This window comes from Topomyia yanbarensis, chromosome 2 (assembly GCF_030247195.1).
Source record: "Topomyia yanbarensis strain Yona2022 chromosome 2, ASM3024719v1, whole genome shotgun sequence".
Lineage (NCBI taxonomy): Eukaryota > Metazoa > Arthropoda > Insecta > Diptera > Culicidae > Topomyia > Topomyia yanbarensis.
The window spans coordinates 267,120,348-267,133,638 of NC_080671.1; the positions used below are offsets into that span (position 1 = coordinate 267,120,348).

General features: G+C 38.9%; 1 protein-coding gene across 11 annotated transcripts in view; it reads left to right on the plus strand.

Annotated features, from left to right (window-relative positions):
- Positions 1-13,291, plus strand: part of LOC131683134 (uncharacterized) — a 1,279,861-nt gene that overhangs the window by 698,470 nt on the left and 568,100 nt on the right. For all 11 annotated transcript variants that reach the window (XM_058964951.1, XM_058964952.1, XM_058964944.1 and 8 more), the window contains 2 exons: positions 4,823-4,907; positions 4,964-5,926. In XM_058964951.1, the coding sequence (XP_058820934.1) occupies positions 4,823-4,907; positions 4,964-5,926 (1,048 nt within the window). The remainder of the gene's footprint in view (positions 1-4,822; positions 4,908-4,963; positions 5,927-13,291) is intronic.

Genomic DNA, 13,291 nt, shown 5'->3' on the forward strand with positions numbered 1-13,291 from the left:
CTAGGCTTACTTTTGTGCTCGCCCTACCCATCCATGTGAGGCTGACTTGGGTGCTCACCCTATCACCTGAATCACTCTCAATCGTGCCACTCTATTGTACCTTTGTCACTCCCTCTGGCATCCCATGTGGGACATTTTCCTTAGGCCCCACTTCTGACATACCATGCGAGGCTGACTTTTGTGCTCACCTTTTTCATTCCTTGCTAGGCTGACTTTTGTGCTAGCCTCTACCAACCTGTGAGGCTGACTTTTATGCTCACCCTTAACATGCTATGTGAGACTGACTTGGATGCTCACCCTTTCACTCCTCTGCCACGCCATGAGGCATCGATAGCTTAGTTCCAACGTACTACGCTACGACCCTCCCGTCTTGGCATGAGGCAGTCCACTTATACGCCTATACACTCACTCTTCTGTCTTGCTTCGGGGTGGCTGGGTTTACCCCTTACGCGGTTGCCATTCGCTGCGCCAACCTACCTCGGCATGAACAGACCATTCACTCTCTTATTTTGCGCTTGGCCTTTTTCGCTCCAGCTAACCAATCACTAGTTAGCCGTGCCCGCCGTCTGTTGCTCGGTTCGCCAGATTACCTGTAGCCTACTGGCAATCTGGATGGTAGCAGCCGAGACTGCGTTCCACTTCTCCACCGTTTGACACATCCGCTGAATAAGGGTATCCGGGGTTGTGTCCCAGCCACAGACGTCAAGCATTGCTCTTCTTTCGACGTCGAACCGATGACATACGAACAGTATGTGCTCGGCAGTTTCATCTACACCTGGGCAGTCCGGGCAGACTGGGACCTCCGCGTGTCCGAACCTGTGGAGGTACTGACGGAAACAGCCATGGCCTGACAGGAATTGTGTCAGGTGGAAGTGAACTTCCCCATGGGGTCTTTCCACCCAGCTCGATATGCTAGGTATCAGCCGGTGGGTCCACCTACCTTTCGAGGAGTTGTCCCACTCACGCTGCCATCTGGCGACCGAGGTCACCCTGGTGCGCTCGCGGGCTCCCCTATTTCCACGTAGCTCAAAGCACTCCTCATCTTCCCGAATGACCAGCCCGACTGGCATCATGCTCGCTATCACGCAGGATGCATCGTGTGATACCGTGCGGTAGGCAGATATCACTCTGAGGCACATCACGCGGTAGGTGCTCTCCAGTTTCTGTAGGTAACTGGTTACCCTCAGTGCTCTTGACCATGACGGGCCGCCGTACCTGAGGATAGATACGGCAACGCCTGCCAGTAACCTACGTCTACTGGCGCACACCTTTGAGCTGTTGGACATCATTCTCGATAGTGCCGCAACAGCAGTCGACGCTCTCTTGCACGTATAGTCGACATGGCTGCCGAAGGTCAGCTTGTCGTCTATAATGACTCCGAGAGACTTCAGACTTCGCTGTGAAGTGATCGCGACTTCTCCCACATGGATAACTGCATGTTGTGCCGACTTGCGGTTGTTGACGATAACTACCTCCGTCTTATGATGAGCGAGCTCCAGGCCTCTCGCGCTCATCCATTCCTCCACCGTGCTAATCGCGTGTTCTGCGGTTAGTTCTACCTCAGGAATTGACTCCCCGTAGACCTCCAAGGTTACGTCGTCGGCAAAGCCGACGATCTTGACCCCAGGAGGGAACTTCAGTCTCAGAACCCCGTCATACATGAGGTTCCATAGCACCGGGCCTAGGATCGAGCCCTGCGGGACTCCGGCGGTAATCGGAACCCTTTTCTGACCGGCATCGGTCTCGTATAGCAGTACGCGGTTTTGGAAGTAACTTTCCAGGATCCGGTACAGACCCACCGGTAGGCTAAGCCGGTGTAACGAGAGCGCGATGGCATCCCAGCTTGCGCTGTTGAATGCATTCTTCACGTCAAGTGTCACTAACGCACAGTATCGAATACCTCGCCTTTTTCGTTGGATCGCTATCTGGGCAGTATTTATCACTGAGTTGAGAGCGTCCACTGTGGACTTACCCTTCCGAAAGCCAAACTGGTTGCTTGACAGACCGTCCGTACCTTCCGCGTACGGGGTGAGCCTGTTGAGGATGATCCTCTCATGTGTATGTGTATGTGTGTATGTATGTGTGTGTATGTGTGTGTGTATGTATGTGCGTATGTGTCAAATAATGTCACTCATTTTTCTCAGAGATGGCTGGACCGATTTGCCCAAACTTAGTCTCAAATGAAAGGTGCAACCTTCCCATCGGCTGTTATTGAATTTTGAATCGATCGGAATTCTAGTTCCGGAATTACGGGTTTCAGAGTGCGGCCACACAGAAATTTCTCATAAAAACTATAGGAAAAATTAAAAAAAAAAAAATTATTTTTGATGCTAAATGTATTCAAGGTGCATAAAACGTCGAGATTTGATGCAAACATGAAAAAAATTTGACGAAGATTCACTTTTTTGGATTTTGCACATTTTTGCCTTTCTCATATAGAAAGGTTATGCAATCACTCTGAAAAACGTCAACCTAATCCCGGCCCGGAGGGCCGAGTGTCATATCCCATTCGACTCAGTTCGTCGAAATCGGAAAAAGTCTGTATGTGTGTGTGTATGTGTGTATGTATGTGTGTGTGTATGTGTGTGTATGTGTGTGTATGTGCGTATGTGTCAAATAATGTCACTCATTTTTCTCAGAGATGGCTGGACCGATTTGCCCAAACTTAGTCTCAAATGAAAGGTGCAACCTTCCCATCGGCTGCTATTGAATTTTGGATCGATCGGAATTCTGGTTCCGGAATTACGGGTTTCAGAGTGCGGCCACACAGAAATTTCTCATAAAAACTATAGGAAAAATTAAAAATAGAATTTTTATTTTTGATGCTAAATGTATTCAAGGTGCATAAAACGTCGAGATTTGATGCAAACACGAAAAAAATTTGACGAAGATTCACTTTTTTGGATTTTGCACATTTTTGCCTTTCTTATATAGAAAGGTTATGCAATCACTTTGAAAAACGTCAACCTAATCCCGGCCAAATTTTTTTTTCGACTCGCATAAGGTTTCTGGATTTTAACAGGGGCGTAGTTGATGGTTTACGGAGAGGGGTTACACCCCCCCCCCTCTACTGTTCACTCCCCTCCTTTAAAAATCTCCTTAAATCACCCCTCAGACCACCACCTCATACCCCTCCCTTTCAACCCCATCATCTTTAAACCACCACTATATTACAAAGCATACCAATTTAAGCTGGGGAGTCGTTCGTTCATGGGACTTTCGCCCTCCTCACGTACTCATCCCCGCATGACAAAATGAGTTAGCAAGCAGATAACATTGATCTAATGCTGATTAGGCTAATGGAGTATGATATTTTTTTGTTTCAAGTGTTTCACCGTCGACACGTAGCTCATCAAGTTCGCGGCTGGCATGCCATTGTGTATAAGTGCAAAGTGTACTAAGAATGTAATGGACATTTCCACAATTATGTTGAACATAAAAAGCCTCCGTGCCATAGTTTAGAGAAATGAGAAAGGCACAATTGCACCGCTAGGTGGATTAAAACAGGTTTTTAATAGAAGAGATGGAAGCTTATCGTGAAGTATCGTGAAAAATATAATTCTAGTAATGATGGTGATTTTCCCTAACGGGTTTTGAGAGTTTTTTATTTGTTCTTTGGCATTAGGATTAAGGATAATAATTCAGATCGGTAATTGTTCCGAATCGCGGCTTTTTCGAAAAAAGGTTTTTTTTTTGAATTAAATGGCCTATTTTACAACAAGCAATAAAAAATCGAGGGGAAAGCTTTAAAGTAATTTAAACTGGAAAAATAAGTTGTTCCCACTTACCTTTATAACAGTGGTATTGCGCATGTAAAAGTGATGCTAACGGCGAAGGTACTGTGAGCGGTTTGGCCGCATAGTCGAGTCCAAGGATTCGAATTGGCGCAAAGCCGCTGAGAATCCGCTGGACGAGGTCTTGATTTTGCTATCGAAGGGTGCAATCAAATCTGTAATCCACTCGTTTGCCCAGTATACTCAAACATAGGGGCTATCCCTAGTTTAAGTCCGCATCACACTACCTTCACCCTTAACGTCACTTTTTCATGCGCAATGTCATTGTTAGTAAGGTATGTGGGAACAACTTATTTTTCCAGTTTAAACTACTTTAAAGCTTTTCTCCCGAATTTTTTTTCATTGCTTGTTGTAAAATAGGCAATTTAGAACCATTTACAAAACCAATTAACCCTCTTTTCGAAAAAGCCGCGATTCAGAACAATTACCAGACAATTCAGATCAAAGATACTACTGGGAAGTCATTTTTAGAAAAAGTCGATATCGAAGTTAAGTTTGAACTATGCACGCATGCACTTCAGAGGTAGCGAGATATCAAGCGCTGAAATTTCAGTGCTTAGTTCTTAGTTAGAAATTTGACTAAGCGCTATTGAGAGTATGAACTTCAAATCTATTAAAAAATGGTTTTTCGATTTTTTTGACTCATCACAACATATATAACCCCTTTCAGTTTCCCTACACACTGCATTCATTGAAGAATTTAGATATGTTATTAACGTTAACGTGTTAATTCGTTTGTATGTCTATTTTATGAGCCATTTTTCCGCTTTTCCATTAAATTGGTTTAGCCTTTTAGATTTCTTACACTGATATTGTCCTATGCTAATGTGATGTGCTAATGATAATGTAATGTAGCATGTGTTATCAAAAACATCGCGAAGCATCAAGTTCTAAATGTTCTCAATCGATATAATACCCGAAGAAAACAATAAGATTTATAAGAAATGTATCATCACACTGTTAGGTGGAATAAAAGCGTATTATCCGTATTCGCGACTTACTTGCGCATATTTCATTTTTTTTTACAGAGGATCCAGACAGCTCAAGCATTTGCCTATTTATGCTAATGATGATGATAACGATCTGAGTGACCTTGGACTAAGTAATTCAGATGTACGTAATAGCTTCATATCTGTAACATATTTTCAATAGCTAATTATACATTACAGTCAACAGAAAAGAATATATTTGCAGGTATTAGTAACTTACATGAAGACTATTTAAATCCCAGCAAAAACACCTCAAATGCCGATTTGAATGAATACACTTATGAAGGAGCAATTGAAGATTATAAATCCCGAATATCGAGAGCAGGCAATCTACTGTCGGATGTTGAAAGTGGTTCTGATCGCAAAGAATCTCATTATACAACTAATCGTCAGGATAATTCCAATCTAGAATACTTGAGTGCAAGTAATTTATTAAAAACTTCGCTTTCGGACGTTCCGAAAATTGATTTTCTGAAACGCAAGGAGTTATTTGAGAAAAAACAACCGTATTCTTCTAGTGAAAATGAATCAAAGCGGCAGTCCACAGAGATTATCAGCACTATGAGCATAAAGGATAAATTGTCGGTACTATATTTAAGCCAAGCAGATGCATCTGAGACTGTCAAACAAGAACGGATAGTGCCAGAAGTTTCATTCACTGATTTGAAGAATAGATTCGAAATTTTCGAAAAGGATATAAAAAATGTCGCTAACGATACGAGTAACCTTATAAAACAATCTTTATCAACATCGCCAAAAGTGCAACAACAGACAAACCACAACACAACAAGCAATGAACACGTTGAAATCGTAAAACAAGAGGACATTTTTGCTCATAAATTGGTGAGTGAGTCCAATTTATATCATGCATTTTTATCTCAAAAACAAGCGACATACCTTGATGACAATGATAATGTAGATACCGATCGTGAAGATAGCGGTATTCATACTACAGATGTGTCATGTTCAGTTTCGCAAGCTGATGATCAAAATGATGATGGCGAACAACATGACGAGGTGGCTTCTAATTTGAAATCTACCAGCATTCTCCCCATACATGCTTTTAGCGAAACGATGCGATCTTCGAGAAATAATAGTAACTTTGGTAATTTACAACCGGATGATGAATTAAACGACACAAATGTAAGTTTAACGTACCATTGAATGCATTGATAATCAATAATTATTGTATGTCTAGATCTCTTGACAGTGCAGAGTACTGTATAACTCATGGTGATGGATAATTTCAATAACATAACTATTCAGTACTCACATGTTTGCTTCATTCGAAGAGCACATCTATACTAATTGTCTTTACTGATCGTAGATGCTATCGACGACTGATAAAATGTATACAATGTATGTATGGTGTTTCATTTGGACTACGTTTTCACGCTTTTAATCTTCAATTTCATTCTTTAGATTGAAGCAGCAATAGTAGAATTTTAACCATTGTTGTTATTGTATAAATGAGCGACCGAAAATAAAAGTCCCAAGGACAGAATATGCTTCCTGAAACCCGCCTCAAATATATTAGAATTTAAAAATCGGACTTAAAACTTCAAGTATAAAAATCAGACTGTGACTCTCCTTTGTAAGAGCCGAGTAAACCTTCAATATAAAAACCGGGAAAAATATACCCGATTCCTACAAACAAGGTTTTTTAGCCGACTTTCAATCTTGACCATCACGACACTCGGATGCCGCTGCGTATGATTTATTTAATACCGTATGACACCTGAACATTTAAACAAGAAATGAAAGAGTTATTTTTTTCATCTGAATATATTTTACATTGCTTTTGTGAAAGTGAATATGGTAACTTATGCGTAAAGAGTGTACAAAGATCAATCGTGAGTATAGGCAATCTGGTAGATACGACGGAAAAGTTGCCAGATATCGCCCGCTGGCGAGTTACTGGGTAGTATACCGCCAACACATACATGCGCAGGGTCGCGTTGTGTGACAATTTACTGCGGCGAAATTTGGGGTCGGTACTAATTAGCACAGTATAAACTATACAAATGGATCACTTTATTGCTTTTTATTTAATTATTCCTTCATTTCTTATCTTTCTTTCTACTATTAATTTGAAGTACGAGAAAAATGCGCGGTGCGACGGAAAATGTATGAGAGCAAAGCCCCCCCCCCCCTTGCCCCTTCGGTTGCTACGGCTCTGTGTTGCCTATAGGTAGTTCAACTCATCTTGCTTGTGAGATAAATGATCGGGAATGAACTTTATCTCTTTTGAGTTCAGTAAACCAACAGTATGAGAATCATTATTGCCGGCCACGACCATCTTCACCAATACTTAGAATAGGGTAGGAAATGTTGATGTAATACCTACTTAGAGAAAGCCCCCGACTCAGCGACGCTTCCATAAGTATTACGGAGTTCGATTGAAGGACAGGTATAGGTCTAGAATTCGCCACAAGCAGGCAATGCGACCACGAAATGAATATTTTTATTCGGTGGGATGGTTAATCTTCGAGTATACGAATGCTCAAAGCAAAAAGACATTTATTTATGTTTTTCTTGTGTTTAAACTCTGGATAGCCGGCCATCGAGAGTAATTACCTTTTTCCCTAAACTACATCAATTTGAACTCCAAACAGCTGGCCGCAGAAGTATTACTAAAACTGTGAGTTAATCTTATATCTATACTCGATAATCGGTTCGATCGCGTGTGATTGGAGAAAGACTAAGTAAAGTGCGAAATGATCGAAAATCAATATCAAGAATAAACAATTTGTAACATTTTAGAGTGAATCGCGTGAATGAATGAAAACAACGTCTATATAAGTACGATTTTTGCCGGAGACAACACTGATGGACGTTTATTATGATATCGGCAAATTCACATTTCTAAAATTTTATGATAGACGCACCAAAAAGCAAATTAAATTGTGATCTTGCAAACTAACTACGCGCAGCGCTCGGTTTCCGAAGTCAAAGGAGAAAGATAAACATAAACATACTGAGACTCAAATTTCAAAGCCAACCGTAATCCACCCGTTGGATTTAAACTACTACCGCCAGATGGCACGAGAGTGCAACGATGATGTTATTAGTCAAAACGCATCGAAAAATCAATCTCCAATTTTATAAACACAATACATATTCCAATTAAATGTTATATCTTTTTTACATTTCTTACAAAAGGAATGTATAGAATTCGCTCAAACTTTGCAAACTTTTTCCGAGGCCCGGAGGGCCGAGTCTCATATACCAATCGACTCAGGTCGACAAACTGGTAAAATGTATGTATGTGTGTGTGTGTGGGTATGTATGTACAGGTATACCTCGATAGTACGTACACCTTCGCTTCGTTTAGCGTACGTACTATCGAAACGTACGTAGTATCGAATCACAAAACTAAAATTCAACATATTACTTTTTATATTTAATATTTAACGAAACTTCACAAAAATCACTAAATTCATCACCCTATTAGTGATAAACTGTCCTATCAATTCAAAATCCTGCTTTCAAAAAAAATATTCGACACTAAAAAGTTCGAATCATTATCGTGCGATTTGAGATAAGAGCCTTAAGACCACTCGTTAAAAATTTGAGCCTAATCGGTCAACAGTTAGTTATCGGTTTGTAGTTTGAATAGGATCTTTAAATAGATTTGTTCATTAGTGTGTTAGTCATTTGCCAATATCCCTCAGACATCTCTCCAATAATATCCTAATCACTATTTTGTATTAATTTAGATTGTTGGGCATAAAATTTAATATAATAATCTTACACTTGATACTACGTTGACACTTACGACGTAGTGAAAATCTGATACCATGATAATTCTCCATATATTTTAAGGCTCCCATAGAAACTTCGGGCAACTTTAGAAATGGATGGTTCCGTGATGTAAAAATTCACAAAAAAAAAATGAAATTAATAAAGTATCACATCGTCTAGATCAGCGGTTCTCAACTTTTTTCGTACCAGGGACCTCTTCGAAATTAGCCATGGTTATGTTTATTTTTGTCTCATTTGACACGACTCAATGCGTTAGCTTAACTGAGCCATGTAATTTTCGTGTTTATATTGTAAAAACACGCATAAATAAAAGAATAACACAAAGTTACTGCAGACAGGAAGGTTTTATGCTACGTGCTCTGTATCTTTTTCTTGGCGGTGACGCATTAGCAGTGTTGTCCAACACAACTTGGGAGTCAGCCCATTTGCCCTCTTTCGTCAGGTAGGAATCTGACCAGGGTATGTGCGCAGCGTTATTTGCCAATCGCATTTTAACAACACGAAGGCCGTTGGGAATGCCACTGAAAAGTTTACCTCAGATATCGTTTATTGCGGATCCCACTTCTGCGTATGTTGACAAAAATCTTTTAATGTGCTCTGATCTAATTCGCGGCGCTATATCGTGTAGGCGCACATAAATTTTGTCGTCATCCATATATTTAGGATCTTGGTTTTAACCCTCAAAAATTCAAGGTAGAGAGAGGCCCGGCTAGTTACAGTTCTCTAGTTTCAATGAACAAGTAACAAATGATCGAGAATTTTCGGGCTTTCGATTCTCTCACTGATAAAACGACAAAAAAGAGGTTTTTGATCTCATTGGGTCGTATGAGCGATGCTTCTTGATGTCACAATTTTAGCTTGTCTTTTTGAGGGTTAACATTTTCATATTCGACGCCGTGTTTCAGGTTGTTATTTGCAATAAGCTTTTCTGCCTGGACTAAACTTTTAAACGTTACCCATACACTGTTTCTCACGTGGTGTAACTGTATGTATGTCACATACTTGAGATTAAGATCCGTTTTCACTGTTAATAACAGTTCAACATCTACTGCAGATCTAAACGGATTTTGTTTAAAGTCAATCGAAATTATACTTCCTCGCATTAGGGGTACTTTTATTATCTGGGGCTGGTTCATTTCACTGGGCAACTGGAGGCGATGATATAATACTGTTTGTGAAAATCTATTTTGTTTGCTAGCAATATATTATTTTCTTTTTGTTGCCAAAAAGCTTTAAATTTCAATATCCAACCGGAAAAGATACCCTAGTTAAGAATCAGTGACATATATGATTCGTGCTTTAATCCAAGTTTTCAAAATATGACATACTCCCCGGTTAAGAATCAGTGACATATATGATTCGTGCTTTAATCCAAGTTTTCAAAATATGACATACTGCAATGGCAATTGGAGAGGTTTGAAGGCTAAAAATAAAAAATATTGCGTTGCATTTCTTTTAATAATGTTTATAAAATGTAATCCGCAGTTTGTGAAATTGTAATATTGCAAGCGAACCTTCATGGTTGCATGAAGTTGCTTGAGAAGGAAGACGGTTTGACAAGCACACAGCCAGAAAAAAATTCGGAAGGGGCCCGGTTGATCTCGGGGAAGATTTCTAGCTTGACATGATGTATGGATCATTTTGCACTTGATCGGTGAAAAAATTTTCATAAGTCGCAACAAAATTTATTAATCGAGAAGCGTCTCACTCTGCCCTTGTTCTATGTTTATTTTTACCAAAATGTTCATCTTAGCTGTGCCAGGTATCCGTCTTTCCTATCCCAGTTTTGAAATGACGATTGTATCCATTGTTATCATTATCTCATTTTTTAAAATTTTGTGACTTAGTCCGGTCTGACTTAATACCGACCAATTGGGATTATAACCTTTCATTTGGGCACTAATAGTTGTAAGTATTCTTCGTAGAACTGAAGATATTGCCAATTTCAGTGACGGGTGAAAAATTAAATTTTGAAATATCTTCGTGGTCTTAAAATTTTATCGAACACTGATAAAACCTCTCATTTTCAGCTGCATTCTGCTTTTTTATGCGTTTGGACTATTGTAAATATTCTAGAATTGCATTGAGCACCGCAAGGTAAAAATTGAACAAATTCCAACACTGTGAGAAAAACACATATTTTTATCAAAATAGGTTTTTTGTGTTTCTCTGCCGCAACGGATTTCAGCAAAAAATAGTTTGGGTACCCTGTATGCGCTAGAAAAAAGGTTGAGCATGATTGGGTTAATCTCGTGCTCGATAGAATAAAATCATTAACTGCATGAGTCTGCAAAATTTGCCAAATTTATTTTCTAATTGGTTTGAGATAATCGGGCATTTGATTTTGGATTTATGGACGACATATGAGAGATTAACTCGTTCGTATTCCGTTCTTAATGGGAGGGCAATGTTAATTCGCTAAAAACACACATTTAACAAAATGCTACAATAATGTTGGCAATACAGAGTGTTAGCATATTATTCAATTTCCAAATAATAATACCATAATTGAGCAACATTTTCTCAAAATTTCATTGTAAAATACTTGAAATTGAACGAGTGACAGTGAAGCCCCAGTCGCTTCGAAATCTTGTCCGATTTTTACTAAAAAAAATATTAACATGTTATTGTTAAAATAGTAATACTAACATTTAGGAAAAAAGCTCCTGTTGTTATCTAGGCAGTGATGTGAAGAAGAATTGTGCAACATTTCAGAACGATTGGTGCAGAAGATTTTAAGTTATGGTGAACTCCACCATCATATTTTTTCGTAGTGCCTCCTGAAGATTTACTGTCACTCACCTGATTTTCAACGTTCTTTTAGAAAATTTAGGAAAAAGAGATCTAAGCTCTAGAGATAGTTAAAGCTTCGATCTGTCGAGAATATCGATTGGTTCTTGTCAGGGCCGTATGGAAAAACTTTAAAAGGAACCAGGCTTCCAGTTCGTTTAGTACCAGGTTATTAGCTTGGTGGCTTTAGATATCCAGATGATTGCGAGGTACTGCTCAGATGCGGATCGGCAACACACCGCGGTGCACCGAGTTGCGCGTATGATGTCCGTACTGTATACTTCGTGCTTGTTGACTTATACGGCGGAGATGTATTCCCAGCAAACAATTTTGAAGTTATACCTACTGAAATTTCAACCAAGTTTAACATGTAAATATAGGTACAGTACAACTAAGTAGTATACAATGCGCAAATATACTGTACATAAATGGGCGACACTTAGTCTGATTCCATGTGGCAAAAACAGACATCATTTATACACTCTTACGACTAAAACACTACTGTTTTTTGAAAAAGCAAATTGTTTTAAAATTTTCACATCCTAATACGTTTTTAGCATTTTTTCATACAAATGGGTTCACTTAGTCTCGAACCCTGAAGCATCAGCTTACGTGCCTGCAGCATATCTAATATACCATTTGATATGTGTGGTTACCTCGTGCTAAACTTATAGATTCTTGAGAAAATGCTGGTATAATAACTCTGATATGCGATTTTGTCCATGCGAACGTAAAATAACTAACTCGCTTATCATAACATACTTTTAATTATTCGAAATGTGTTCTAACCAATTCATATTTTATAACATCTTCCTTATACTAATGAAAATGTACAAATCTTTCGATCATTTGCTCTATTATAGTGAAGAAGCAATGAATCTTAGCCCAAAACATCGAGGAAAATACCACATTATATTTTCAATGAATTGTGATTATATAAATGAATTATAAACTATTGCTATCACCAAGTACTTAATCTTTAATGTTTTGGTTTCCATCAACCAGCATGATTGAAAATAGAGTGTAAAAACGCTTTTAATCCACCTAACAGTGTGATGAGACATTTCTTATAACTCTTATCACTCTCTTTGGATATTATATCGTTTGAGAACATTTAGAACTTGATGCTTCGCGATGTTTTTAATAACACATACTACATGGGATAGTGGCAGGACTCAGAAAAGCACTCAAATCAGCATGGGACAACATCAGTGCTAGAAATCTCAAACCAAATCAATGGGAAAGCGAAAAAATGGCCCATAAAATAGACATACAAACGAATTATTGCTAATGCTCTGTTAATAAAATATCTGAATTGTGGTGGGAAAACTGAATTTTCCTAAGGGGGTTATATATCGTGCTGAGCCAAAAAATCGAATTTTTTTTTAATCGATTTGAAGTTTATACTTTACTCAAATTTCCAACGCGACTGAGAACTAAGAAATCAACGCTTTTTCTTGAAAAGGGCGATATTAGCAGGGACACCATTCAAAGAAAATCAACAGTGAATATTTCCAGACTTGGTTTTATTTCCTATTTAAGAACTATTGTGTTTTTACATCCTAGATTGCATGATTCAGTGATCAAACCCAAAACTTCATAAAGTATTTGAAATTATTAAAGTAAAATTTGTTTTCACTATTGAAATTGACAAAATGATAGTATCGCCCCTTTGGCGATTGTTCACTTTTTCGGTCCCACCTATCAGCACTGAAGTATCGCCCTTACGCCCTTTTTACAATAACTACCGTTTTACACCACCGATTTCGTCCGGGTTTTTTTTCAATAGCGATCATCGTTACTATTTATAGCTGGTATCAGCTTGATAATCATAAAAAATACGAAAAAACAGTTTCGCCTCTAAACTGCTAGCAAAAAAAGTATCGCTTTGTTTGTTTGCATGGAGCGTGGAGGGCGAAACTTTAAATAAACAAACAAAAATTCAGTTTCGCT